Genomic DNA, 14,514 nt, shown 5'->3' with positions numbered 1-14,514 from the left:
CAGTCTTTAAAGTAGATAGTCGTGTTTGTAAAGGCTTTGCACAACCTATCCTCACCTGCCAGCAGCAGCAGGAGCTCTCTGAGGGATTTGTGTAATGTTTTTAGGGCTGATAGTCACACATGTTCTTTGATCAAAGTTGCAACAGCGGGGCAGATGTGAGGAGGGGAACGACTTTGGACCTGGAAACACTTTCAATAACAACAACAACCTGACCTTAACTTCACCTCTAATGTTTTCACAGTCTCCTCGCGCTGTGCAAAAAGCCTTTCAGCGGGCCTCCGATGTGATGGGAATCAGTCAGCACTTTAGACAGAGGGAGGCTTCTGAGAGCTTTATTAAAGGCTTCACATTACAATACAAGACAGGAAGTAGACTGGGCCAGACACTATTATTATAACCAAGAGTGTGTGCATCAGAATCACAAGACTGCATCTGCAAAACTCTGCATGGGAACTGGGAAATTCCCTCATTTTTCTACTCTCATATAGCGGATGTTTGTATGAAAGTTTAGATAAAGGCAGAAAGACTTCTGCTTCACCTTTTCCGGTTAAATCAGGTTATATTGAATAACTATTATGGACACTGTAAGAAGCTAGTTTTACAATGTGTAGGAGGGAATAAGGAGGGAATTCTTAAAGGGCCAGTTCACTGATTTTCAACCTCAGTCCTATCATGCTATTATGGAGAGCTAATGCCATTATGGTAGAAAATAAATGCAACTTCGCTCTGTGCCTTTGGAGGACGCTATCCGCTTCTCCAATGGGCCCTGGAAAACCTCCGCCAGACTGCGTAAAACGTGTCATCTTGCGGAGGCCAGGGAGCTCGCTAAACTACACTTCCTCAATCTAGGACACCCGCCTCCGATGTCATGTCTCGTTCAAAATTGTCAGGTTTGAAATGTAGACTGCAGACCTGAAGATTTTTAGACAATCCACTGGTATGTTCTCGTCGTATTTCGGATTATGTACCGCTCTGAGCTGTGCCTGCAGCGAAAACTGTAGTATTTTACTCCAGTGTCTCTCTCCGGAATGTTCCTTTTAGAGGGAGGGGTGCAATGCACGCTGGGAGTTGTAGGAATGTAGAAGCTGTTTGTACAACTCTCTCCACAGCTATGGCACCAATTTCAAATATTATTTGCTTCTATCGATTACAGAGAACACCAGCTTTGACTGACAGTGGCTTTTTCCAGGGGCGAATTGCTCCTTTAATTTAGGAAAATAAAATCTATAAAAACCTTTTATTCCATTTAACAAAAAGTCTTAAAACAAGCAGCCAAAGAGGAACTTTTCCTAAATAAAATACAATATATGAAAGTAAGTATCTGATCAAATAAAAGTGAAGAAGTTAAGAAATGTGAGCAGAAAATGTGTGCTTTCTTTTGGCACTTGGTAGTTATTGATATTCAATGTGTCTAAGCTATCTGCTTAGTGTCAGCTTTCTGCATAAAATTGATTATTTTAACATGAAGTGAACTAGAAAGACAGATTTCCTTGATCTGACAGAGAATATTTCTGCCTACTTTACTTAAATATAATACAATATGAATAGTTTCCCAGAAAACCTCTTGATCTTGGATACTCTTCACATTAACCCTGCTGTGATTTATGTCTTGGATTGTTGACCTTATTATTATTTTTTTGTATCTACAAAGGATTCTTTCTTCAATCTGTGGCTACAATAGTCTGAACAGAGGCCATTTAAGTCTGTTTATATATTGTCAGATTGTATTTGTCCAGTTATCCAGTAAAAGGGAACTTAAAATAACAACACACCACAAAAGAAAAACCAAGGAATGTTAGGAGTCTGAGTTGTTAACTGCAAACAGAGGCTTCAACAGAAGAGTCTGATAGATATGGAGATATGAATAATGCCGCCATCATGCAGTTTGAATTATGCAAATCTAATTGGTTCTATAAGACGTTCAATGCCAGAATCAATGCCGTGAATTAATGGAGCATTGAAAAATGAAGTTTGTCATTTCCAAAAGACGACTCTCGGAGACATCCTGCTTCCAGAGATTTTGCAGACTGTGGGTAGAGCATGCTTGAGTAGGTGCGAGGCATTCCTCAGAGGCCGACACATCATGTGATGTGAACTACTCGGACAGCTCCGTTAAAGCCCGCAGCGGTCATGTCAGCCATTCCTAGAGGATTCCTTTTCATGCCAGCTTTTCCCGTCAGACATGGCTGAAAATCTGGGTAGGTCCATTTCACACAGCTGGAGTGGAAAACGCTGACAGATACCTCTTTATATATCGCGTCAGATCTGATGACCCCCTTAAGAGGCCTCGCTAGAAAGACCTACTCAGATTTCACAACCAGGTGATGGGATACCTCAAGATCACATGACCCAGCAACTTCTTCAGCCAAGATCGTAACATGAAAAAATGATGCATGAGTAATAGGTGGAAGACCATCTGTTGTTTGCTGTCCAGTTCAAAGGTCATATGAGTTCACAATGTCATTCAGTGTATCTGTAAACACATAGAAGACTGATTCTTAGCCTTAACCCTCTGATAGGAACGGCGCAGCGAGAGACGCTGGAGTGAAATACTCCCGCTACGACAAGAATATATATCGGTGGATCATCTAAAACATTTTGGGGTCGGCAGTCTACATTTCAAACCTGACGATTTTGAACGAGACACGACATCGGAGGCGGGCGTTTTACATAGTCTGGTGGAGGTTTTCCAGGGCCCGTTGGAGAAGCGGATATTGTCCTCCAAAGGCACAGAGCGAAATTGCATTTTTTTTCTACCATAATGGCATCTTCACTTTAATGTTTAAATCGGTAGCTCGTACTTTGGCTCAAAAAACATCATCAGCTTCCACCATCTTTTGAAAGGAGCAAGCTTCTGTGCCCCAGTAGCATCACAAAGGCTCAAGCTAACAAAGAGCTAACAAATGAGCGGATAAGCTAGCAGTCTTCTTTACCAACTGTTGATTAGCAACCTTTAAAGACACTGTGAAATTAACACATTTTAGCTCTAATCCTGTGTCCCTGTGTTTCTTTGAGGGAGGTTACAAAAAAAATTTAATTTTGAGTGCTAGCTAACCAAACCTATAAAACAAAACGTGTCCCTTAGCTTGTTAGCTAGGTAGCTAGTTAGCTTGCTAGTGGTGCAAAAAAGAACAAACATCTGCTTAATTCACTGTTTTAGTGATGGCATTAGGTTATAATTCACAGTGAACCTTGTGCACCAGATTGTTGACGCTTGTGCTTTTCTTTGTGCCAAGTAGGAGAGAAATTCCTCAACACTCCTCGATTATTTCTACAACTGAAAGGTTGATGAAGTTGGTAAATCCTATTAGGCTGTTTGTATTGAGGGTCCCTCTGTGTCAAGTGGAAATGTTCCAGGGAACAAATGATTAAATTAAGCAACTTTAGGACACAAATTATTAAATTAAGAGAATTCAATATGTGATATACACGAGTTAGCAATTTGCAACCATAAAACTAACAATCTACGGGCATTACTGATCTAGTTAGCTCTGTACAGGGCACACAGAGGGCATGTTGACTTTAAAAAGAGGAAATTACAAGATTCCGCCTTTAATTTTTTTGCAGTGGCCGCAGGAAGATTAGAGCCTTATCCTCTTGTTCTTGTTCCCTGTTCAACTGCAATAAAGTGTATTTGCCAGCTGCAGCTACCGCACTTACTCTCAAATGAACTCCTGGAATGCTCTAAATATCACAAGCTGATGATAACAGTGTACGTCAAGGGGCGGACATTTCCTTCAAGCTTTAAGGGAGCTGGAGGTTAGTAAAAGCTTCCTTGTCTAGATGCTGACTGGTGAGTAATAAGCACCTACAACCCTCATCCAGGTGCTATGCAAATGCTGCTAGCTAATGTTTTGTATAAACAGGCCTCCTCCGTGCATGGGTTCTTGAGGAAAAGCAGCATGTAAACATCAGAAAGTAGTCAGCTCCTCCGTGAGACCAGGATCTCTTCTCTTTGTTTCTCCACAAACACAGAAGCTGCACTTAGCTCATGAGAACAACAACAGTGTGACACCATTCATTTGCAATGTCACTCTCAACACCCCCGCTGATGGAGAGCTGTGTAGTAAAACTGAACAATGACGGCTGTTAAACCAACGGATGAGAGTAGCAGGCTACAAGCTAATGTAATGTGGCATGTTGGACCAGAGACGCCCAGGCTGTAAAATACACTGTGTAATCACACCTGAGAGGGTATATTACACAGTGTTGTTAAATCATTCACACGTTCAGAGAAGGAGGAGCTGCAGGTCTCTATTATAACAAAACAGACGGGCTAGTTCAACTGGAATAACCTTTAATAAACGGCCATACGGGGACACACCTGTGCTGCAACAAACATAAAGATGTGTCAAGTTCTTTACCCTCAATGAGTAAGCCAGGTCATATCCCATTTTCCTTTGTTGTACTAGGGCTGCAATTACTACCTTCTTTATGGATTTAAAAGTTGTTTGGCCAATAAAATGTCATAAAACAGTGATAAATGTTGGTGTCAACGTTGCTCCAAGCCAAAGATGGCGGCAACAAATGTCTTGTTTTTTTCCACAACACAAAGATGTTTGCCTGAAGCCAAAGCTTTCGATTTACCAGTCGATCTACGTTCCAACCCTCACCTATGGTCACGAGCTTTCGGTAGTGACCGAAAGAATGAGAACGCGGATACAAGCGGCCGAAATGAGTTTCCTTGGGAGGGTGTCTGGGCTCAGCCTTAGAGATAGGGTCAGGAGCTCGGAGATCCGGGGGGAGCTCGGAGTAGAGCCGCTTCTCCTTCGCGTTGAAAGGAGCCAGTTGAGGTGGTTCGGGCATCTGGTTAGGATCCCTCCTGGGTGCCTCCCTTTGGAGGGTTTTCGGGCACGTCCAACTGGGAGGAGACCCCGGGGCAGACCCAGAGCTCGCTGGAGGGATTATATATCCTGTCTGGCCTGGTAATGCCTCGGAATCCCCCAGGAGGAACTGGAAAATGTTGCTGGGGAGAGGGACGCCTGGGTCACCTTGCTGAGTAGGCTGCCACCGCGACCCGGCCCCGGATAAGCGGAAGATAATGGATGGATGGATGGACAAAGATGTTACATTTGCTGTCACAGAGGGGCAAGAACCCCGAAGATATTCACATTTAAGAAGCTGGGATCAGAGTATGGTTTATGTTTACTTGTGTTATATCACAATAAGGTAAATCCACAAACTGTACCTGAATGAGTTTTTGGAGTCCTAACACACAGAGATGCCCTCTGCTAAATGCTACATATGCATGCACATTTTTTTTTATCAGGTATTATATAACATCTTAATTTAGCATGTTAGCATATTAGCATATTAGCAGTAGGTAAGTAGAACTAAGCACAATGTACAGCTAAGGCTAATGTAAGTGTCACTTTTACAAGGTGTCTACACCACAAGTAACAAGTGATGTTCAAATTTAAATTGTGACCTGATGGTGGTGATGGACAAGTCATGGTGCTGAGGGAAGATCACCAAAGTCATAGGGTTCATCATCTGGGAACCACGAATGTCTGTGTAAAATTTCCTGCCAACACGTCAAGTAGAACGAGAGATATTTGACAGAAGAAAAACCTTGACTCGTTGGGGGTGTTACACGAAGGGGTTCACCAAAGTCATCGAGGTTCAGCCTCTGGGCAGCATGAACATCGGTGCCAAATTTTATGGTAAGCCCTTTAACAGTTGTTGTTCACTAACAGATACAAATCTTAACCTCATGGAGGCACTAGGTGACAATTCAGGCATCCAAACGCTCTGTATGATTGATCCTCTGGTGACCATGAATGTCTGCACAAAGTTTCATGTCAATCAGTCAAATAGATGCTAAGATATTTCAGTCTAGACCACAGTGGTGCGCAGGCGATCCCACATATATAGCAATAATGCTAGCCCAAGAGACTTCCTGCTAATGTTGCTAAAAATAACCAAAACTCGATGCACTCATCTGCACAGATCATGTTTTTGTATTCTAGGAATTAATGGATTCAAATGTGCTTCCTAGTAAAGCCCGACACCCCGAGCAACAGGCAGGGAGGATCGCCGCTGGCAGAGTGACCATGTTAACAGGTGGATCAAAGCTCACTGTCCCTGCTCTGCGTTTCCCCTCCAGGGAAATCTGAGTGGATGTCATTCCTCGTAGGGCAGCTGTCGCACCAGCAAACACGCCGGCACTGCTGGATTATTCTGGAGTCTAAGTCATTAGGAGAATCCCCTCAGGAAAGGCAGCACTCACTGCAAGCCGCAACTTGACATGAGCTTATGAGGGGCAGCGCTCTGTGCTTCGGTGTGTTTGCTCAGTTTATGGGCTCTTCTTTACAGCCAGACATGGAGAAGCTGCAAAGACTACTGGAGGTCTACGGCTGACATACATCGAGGATACGTCGAGGTGATGATATTCGGTCGTCTTTCATTGAACGGTCATAAAATTATCCCTTCGAGGTGATGATTTTAGTCATAAAGGATCTAAAACGTGTTAATGGCAGTATAACGTGATAAACTTATAAAACTTGAGATGAAAAAATGAGTCAAATATATGAATTAAGAAGTCTTTTGACTTCAAAGATAAGCTGAAAAAAATTACAATAGATTTATTGATTATAAAAAATATTAACACATAACATTTATATCTGACTTAAGTTATTTAGTGTTATACTTCTGAGGTTGGTTATAACTTTATTTGGTATATTTACCAGAGGTCAAATTTCATATTATAATCTCTCTCTCTTTTGCATTAACCCATACGCTTTATATTTTCACTTATATTTGTTCTTTGCATTTCTCTCATTTTGTACTGTATTTTTGGAGCCATCTGGCACTCTAATTTCCCTCGCAATTAACTAAGTTCTATCTTATCTTCATACGACAAAGCACTTTTAACACACCTGCCACACAAAACACACTTTTTAGGGGATGATAACTTGTTAGAGTAACACATCGTGTAACTGGAAACTAAAAATATCACTATATCCTTATAGCTATTAAAAGCTGAATATTGTGGGCTTGTTTTTATATACTGTAAGAAAACTTGACTAAATAAATGACTTATATCACGTGTTGTATTTTGAATATTTTCTGGCCAAGTTGAGACTTCTCTGTGGGTGCACAGACCAATTATACTGTAAGATCTAATGTCCTGCCATTCATTACATTTTCTATGACTTAAAGCTCCTGTGAGGAACTTTTGGTTTGTGTTGATTTTGGCGCCCCCTGTGGACAAAAAATGTTGTTCTGTTCTTGCTTAAGTTTGGGTTTTTGGGTTTTCTTAAGATTATTTTTTTTTGCTTTTTATGCCTTAATTTGAGGACATTGACCGGAAACAGGGGAAGAGAGAGTGGGGATGACACCCGGGGCCGCTGCATTGAGGACTATAGCCTCTGTATATGGTCGCCGATTTAACCAGTAAGCCAAACCGGCACCCTTAAGTTCTGTTTTTTAACAACAAAATCTCACCCTGCTTTCTTTAACAGGAAAATATAAACAAAGGCAGCGTGCAGTTAATCGCTTCGTCTGACACCTACCCCCCCACCAGCAGTTTCAGGCATTAAAAATAACTGTATAGAAATAATCAATCTCGTCTCTGATGGTCTGTTTGCTTTTGTAGCTCATATAAAGTAATCAGAATTAATTTCAGTCTGTTTCATGACCAGCGAAAAACTCCTCACAGGAGCTTTAAAAAGATTTACATTCAGAGAATGAAAGCTGTGAAGATAAATTAAACACAACAAATGAGTTTGTCTCTTATTCAAGCCTTCACCCACACGCTTTATTGGTCTCGAGATGAGCTGTGTCAGGATCTGGACGGCCCACTGTTCCCCCTCCGCAGAGCGATTTAATGAGGGAAACCCTGAATATCATCACAGCATACAAAACAATAATGCTGTGATTAATATATTGCTGGACCTCTTCCCAGCAGACATTTGGACTTGTTGTAGTGGGAAAACACTGGTGTTACTAACGATATTAGCGATGGCCGGCTGCCTGACAGCAATGCAGCTAAATGGAATTCAGCCATTATTCATTTTTTGTAAATACATCTGTGTTTTTAAAGTCGAAATATATACTTCAATATCGCTGCTCACCACTTGCTGTATGTGCCAGTTCTCAATCCTGACACGGTTAACACACAAATGCAGAAAACAGCACCCGCCCATTAAATTCAACCTCACCAATCATCTGTGCTTGTGAAATAACATCATGACAAGTAAGTGCCGACCTTCCAGACCCCGGCCGCCTCATTTTCATCTCTTTGTGAGCAGATGGAGACGGCTCCTCAAAATAGAAGATGGAGCAATTACTGGAATGCGTCCTGCGCTGCGGGTGCACCACAGTGCGGGGAAGGGTGTGGATTCACTTCAGGAGGTCTGCCATGCCGCAGTATAGAGCCAAGATCACAATAGGGGCAGTGATGCTGCTCTGTCAGTGCTGGACTGTGCCTCTTTGTGATGTAACTACTACTGTGCTGTTATGGCTGTCACGCTTTAACATGGGGTTTTGTGAATTTTGACAAGGCGAGTTAGCGGTTAGCTTCAGCCCTGTTATTTAAGGGCTGAGTTTGTTTACATTCTGTATGCAGCATTTACAGTTTGCCGAATTAATTATTAGCAGTTATTATTTGCAAAACACCCATGAATGTACAAACAACTGCCACTAAACAACTTTAAATATGAGGAAAACTTAAAAACGTGTTGATTCTCAGGCAGGTTCTGTTGTTGCGCAACTTTTTTCAATCATTAGTGCATTTTTGGGACATTTGTTCACAAATTATGTAAGACCTAATTATATTCTTGGAAAGAATATGTTACACTTGATGTAAAAATATGTGTATGAAGCTTTTGTGTCTGGATTTAACTGAGGTAAGAGACTGAGAAGAATTTAGAATTTTGGAGGAATCAGGAATTTTAAAGGGGACATATTTTAGTTATGCAATCAATGTGTTTTTGAATCACGTTTGTTTCATTTTAAATATTGTATACATATTTTAATTTAATTATTTTTCTGAGCCTCTCCTTCCTCCTGAAACGAACAAGCAGTTTTGCCATTCAAAGGTTGGACCTCAGCCACGATTTGGAGTGACTGCGTAGCCCCTCCTCTCACGTGTGCGATCCCACGAGCGGCCGCACTGCACTGTCACTCCAAAGTTGTAGAAAACATGGCTGTTCTAGGATCGGTTCTTCGGCCTTATATGTACGAGCCAGAATCACCAGGAGGTATCTGAATGGTAAGTTGAAATCGTGACTAAGCTAGTGCAAGAAGGCAGCCTGAGGATATCAGTGAAAGCAAGGTTCTACGTAGAAACCTGCAGCTGTTCTGAACGGCCCGTTTCAGAGGCGACCTTTTTAAAAATGTCATTCTGGAAAAACACTGAATGATGCAGTTTTCACTTTTTCACTGTGAACAATAAACACCCAAAAATGTGAAACCCATGCAGAATATGAGAGTATACATTCAAAAGATAGAGCCCCTTCAAAGTATAAACGCACCAGCCAGCTACGTGTCACAGCCTGTTCTTTAGCTCCAAGTGCTGATAGCGTAAAAAACCTTTAACCTTTCACGTCCTGCCTCATAGTAAAACCTCCCCTTCAAGGCATCCAATTCAAGTCTGCTCTCGTTACATTTTCACTAATATTTCTTCATGCAAAGATCAGATAAGATAAGTGTCTCAACATCACTCTTTAATGAGACACTACTTTGCCTGTGTGAAAGTTCGCCTTAATGTCGCCAGTCTGGGAAGGCGGGGATGACTCAATCACAGGATACGTGCGCCCAGTCACAAATCACGGTGCTGCTGATGTGCTGATGTCACAACCAGTAATGTTGACAAAGAGAGCAGCATTTCAACACTGTGTGCAACCCAATTTGGAGAAACACCAATTCGGTTTAATTAATTTCTTGTCATCTCTTCTTGTGGTAACTTCAAGGGCATGTTTCCTGTCCGTCCCTCAGAGAAACCCACGCTCTGTGTGTCGACTTTGAAGGCAACACATTCATTCAGTCTTAAAACGTAAAAACATTCCCGCCTGTGCATCTGCTGAGAAAATAAAACCATGTGCTGACCATGCGAGCGTGGCCGGTGTTTATTTTAATGCCTGGGATGAATAACAGATACGGCAGCGTGCATTGTGAACTTTCACCCACTGGCTCATTTACTGAGTATTCATGTACATTTCAAGCCTGCCGCAGGGACACACCCCGGCCTGCTGCACGGAGGGAGGCCACGGTACAGAGAAGTGTGCTTGGAATAATGTCAGCGCTCTTTGATTGATTACTTCATAAAACTTCTGCACTGTTGCAACTTGATCTCACAGATCTATCAGCACAGGATGACTCCAAAGGTTAATGACGCTATGCTTCGAAGATGTTGGAGATGCTTCCTGAATGGTTGGCAGCAGATTTTGGCTCAGCTCGTCCCCGCAGAGATCTTATCAGAGGGGTTCACTTTGTTTGTGTTGGTCTGAATCAAACATGTATAAACAAGGAAAAGCTGGCAGGCGAGGCACATTTTTGCTTGTTGTGTCCCTCGATCAGAGCGGAATCGAGGCTAGATTTGCACAGAGATACGCCAAAGAGAGGGTCAAAACTGAGGTTAAAAATTGAGGCATAATGTGAGCACATGTGATTTTTAACAGCTGCGATGTCAGGTGTAGGTATGACAAATTGCAAGCTTTTAATTGGCTTTTAATGGACTTGTCACATGACGCATTTAATCAATTTGTCAATCGAAAGCAGATTAACCCACAAAAATGTTTAAGCTGGTTGATTGTTTGGGGATAAAAAGCAAGTTGTTCACTTTATGTTTAGGTCATTGTGACAGACACTTCCAGGCCTCTGAAATTAAAAAAACATTTTACAGTTACCTCATCTTGTGATCATCTCATCACTCATCATTGCATGGGTGAAAAAATGAACTCAATCACGAAGTGTAAAATGTAATCGGCCTTCAAAGAAAACATTGTGAAAATGAGGTACTGGTATATTTATATGTTTATGCTGACCTGCAGTCAAAATATTAAAGGAGCAGTTCGCCCCTGGAAAAAGCCACTGTCAGTCAAAGCTGGTGTTCTCTCGATAGAAGCAATAATATTTGAAATTGGCACCATAGCTGTGGAGAAAGTTCAAACAGCTCGTGGTTTCGCCCATTCTACATTCCTACAACACCCAGCGTGCATTGCACCCCTCCCTCTGAAAGGAACGGCCCAGCGAGAGACGCTGGAGTGAAATACTACCGTTTCACTGCAGGCAACGGCTCAGAGCGGTACAGAATCAGAAATACGACGAGAATATACCGGTGGATCGTCTAACAAATCTTCAGGTCTGCAGTCTACTTTTCAAACGACGAAGTCTGGCTGAGGTTTTCCAGGGCCCATTGGAGAAGCGGATAGCGACCTCCAAAGGCACACATTTTTTTCCTATCATAATGGCATTAGCTCCCCATAACAGCATGACAGGACTGAGGTTGAAAATCGGCGAACTGGCCCTTTAACCACAGCAAACCTGAAGGAGCACCTGTATGTGATCACTACAAAGACCCAGCAGCATTACTCATCCTTCGTCTTCAAACATTTTTCGGTTAATTGAGGAAATTATTTACAAATTGAACTGTCATTAAAATAAGGTTTGCAGCCCACATGACTTTAAACAGCTGTGTATTATTATCCAGATTCTATTGAACTTATGTAAGTGCTTCAAACTGGCTGTAACAGGTGCTCAAATGTCACTGTGACCTGAGTATCTTTTGACTCATGGATGGTCATTTGGACAAAATGAGCAATTTAAAAACGTTAAGTTTAGCTCAGCGGTTACATCGCACATCCCACATACAGAGGCGACAGTCCTGACGTGGCGGCCCCGGGTCGACTCCTACCCTCGGCCCTTTGCCGCGAGACACACCCACTCTGTCTTCCCCTGTTTTCAACACTATCCACTGTCCTCTCTCTCTCTGTCTCTCTCTCTCTCTCTGTAAAGGCATAAACGGCCAAAAAAAATTGCTTCAGCTTTTGGCTTAGGGTTTTATGATGGCCAGCTTTGGCTATTTTGTTACATTTTGAAGACATAAAGTAACTCAAACAAAAAGAAAAACAAAACAAACACATCAAATCACACACTTTATAACTTAGCATTCTTTCGTGACATAAGCTGACATCAGGACATTGTTGCTATTGATGCTCCGATATGGATTTTTGCAGCAGTAACCAGCCTGGAAACACGCAGATGGGTAATCAATTAGTGGAAAAACACCAGGGTGGATAGGCCTGAGTTTGTGTGTGTTTTTCCACCGTGAGTGATGCTCAATGGCACAGAGCGTGCACACAGAGGACTGTATGTTTGTGTGAGAGAGATAACCTTCAACTCGAGCCTTATCTGGAGCTCTTAGACGAGGCGACGCCCACCTCTCCACAGCTGCTGAGACATTCAAATGTGTGCTTCTTACTTTTGTGAATGCCTTATATTCCTCCCACAGAGCGTGTGGACAGCTTTTTTTTTTGATGCAGCGAATGAAGCTGTGCTGCTTTTTATGTCTTTGATGTTGATGTTGACGAGACACAAACACGGGATTATTTACGGGACAGGAAGCTGCAAGCAAGGCCACCGGCTTATTTTATGTAATGTATTGTCTGCTGACCCTGACATGGAAAAACAGCGGCCATATCTGCAGATCAGGGATTGACAGGGACTTATTACACCAAACAACCAGAATGAATTATGTTTTAATAAACACAGAAACCTTCACCCTGTAAATCAGCCCCTCAGCAGTGTGTCTGAAGCTGCCCTAAATTCAGTGAGGAGCAGCTGCAATCAGGAAGTCGCTCATTTTTGTGGACTCAGAAGAGTTGAAGTTCTTGGAAATAAGACACATGTTGTACAAATTGTAAACCTTTATTTTGACGCCCTCATCGTCCTGAAAATGTCACTGTTTTCTAGCGTTTTATAGACTTTGAAAACACTCTCATGATCAGGAAAATAACAGCAATGTCAAAGTTTGTATAATTAAAAAGATCAACAGTTAGTTTGTGGGCTGCAACCAACTAATTACTCTGCTGATTGTTGAGTCATCATCATGGTGTCTAAATATTTGTGAAACATGTTCACCACAGTTATCTTAAACATCTTACACTTGCTTGTTTGTCAAAGGTCCAAACTATAAATATAATCACTTAACAGCGATAAAAGAAGCAAAAATATACTCATATTAAAGAAGCTTGATGTCTCTAATGACCTAAAATGCAATCTAAGATTCAGTCTTGGTTATAAACACGGTAAATGTTGTTAAGTGTTGAAGCAAAGTGCATCAAGTTCAGCTCAGAGGTTCAATTTCACGATCCTGAACAGAAATCCTGCAGACAAAGAAGTAAGGCGAAGCAGCAGCGATGAAAACATGGATCCAGACAGAAAAACACCACAGCCAAACTGTTCCCCTGAAATAGACATTATGTGGGCTAAGCCGATCAACGGATGTGCCACTGTGTTATGGTGGGATGGTGCAATAAACCATGGGGCAATACTATTCGGCCTGGCTCGATAATTGCACAACTGAGGATGTCCAGCATGATCAGAGAGGGCAGTTTGATTCATTTATTACCTGATCACACACACACATACACACTCTGACTCACACACACACACCAACCTGCTCTTTCCGTTTCTGCCAGCGACCACACGGGCTCTCCTCCAGGATCTCACTCTCATCCTCGCTCTCCTCCTCTTTCCCCTCCGATCCTGATTTCCTCTCGGGGACGGACATCGTCATTTTACCGCCGTATAATTCCAGTTTCCCAGCGCACAAAATCTTCCCCTCCTTCACCCACTCCTTCCTGCTGAAACTGTCTGTCTGTCTGCTGTGGATCAGAGGAGACGAGCGGTAGCGCAGAGACGCTCCGCCGCTTGTCTGCGCAGTGAAGACACCCGCCCCCCCCTCCCCTGATGACACCAGCCGCTCTCAGCCCCCTTGGCGCTCAAAACATCTTACAGGAAAAAGGTGGATATCGCTTCAAACAGGCACCCCTCAGTCAGAGAGAGAAACCCACACCTCCCTTCAGATAAAAACTAGCAGTGTACACATTACAAGCTCACCGGAAGAACTGAACAGGGTGGAAAAATATATCCCAGACTTCATGCGCCCTAGGCTGCATGCAAAATAGCTCGGTTTTCAGCTTATCTGTCTCGTTACACTGAAGCCACGCGGGACTTAAAGCTCGGTCCGTGAAGTGAAAAGATTCCTGGTGAGTGTTTTGCGTTCATCCCTCAAATCATGTTTCTGTTTTCAGTAAAGAACGTTGATTCTTCGACTATCGTCCACACGCGTCATTGTCGGTGTTTCTGGATCTGAAGCAGTCAGTGGGCTCCTGCCAGGCACGGTGCGCAGAGGGATGGTGTACCGTAAAGGCAGCAGTGTGTGCGCACAAAACATTTAGGTTGGCGTAGAAACCGAGCCTGCCTGTAAGTAGCTGGTTTAAATTAAATAAGGGGAACACAGTTGAATTTAAAGCTCAGGTTTTCTGCAACAATAAACTGTAGAATCAG

The 14,514-nt window shown here is 42.6% G+C and overlaps 1 protein-coding gene across 2 annotated transcripts in view; it reads right to left on the bottom strand.

Moving 5' to 3' along the window:
- The window catches only part of nrbp2b (nuclear receptor binding protein 2b), a 44,203-nt gene extending 29,900 nt beyond the window's left edge, over positions 1-14,303 (bottom strand). For both annotated transcript variants that reach the window (XM_069667845.1, XM_069667846.1), the window contains exon 1: positions 13,622-14,303. In XM_069667845.1, the coding sequence (XP_069523946.1) occupies positions 13,622-13,741 (120 nt within the window). In that variant the 5' untranslated portion in view covers positions 13,742-14,303. The remainder of the gene's footprint in view (positions 1-13,621) is intronic.
- Between the last annotated feature and the right edge of the window lie 211 nt (positions 14,304-14,514).

Source organism: Semicossyphus pulcher, unplaced genomic scaffold (assembly GCF_022749685.1).
Source record: "Semicossyphus pulcher isolate SPU_LCO1_2020_fin unplaced genomic scaffold, fSemPul1.0.p SCAF_18, whole genome shotgun sequence".
NCBI classification, from domain to species: Eukaryota; Metazoa; Chordata; class Actinopteri; order Labriformes; family Labridae; genus Semicossyphus; species Semicossyphus pulcher.
Note: the sequence above shows the minus strand (reverse complement) of the source record. Positions and strands in the feature narration are given on the sequence as shown.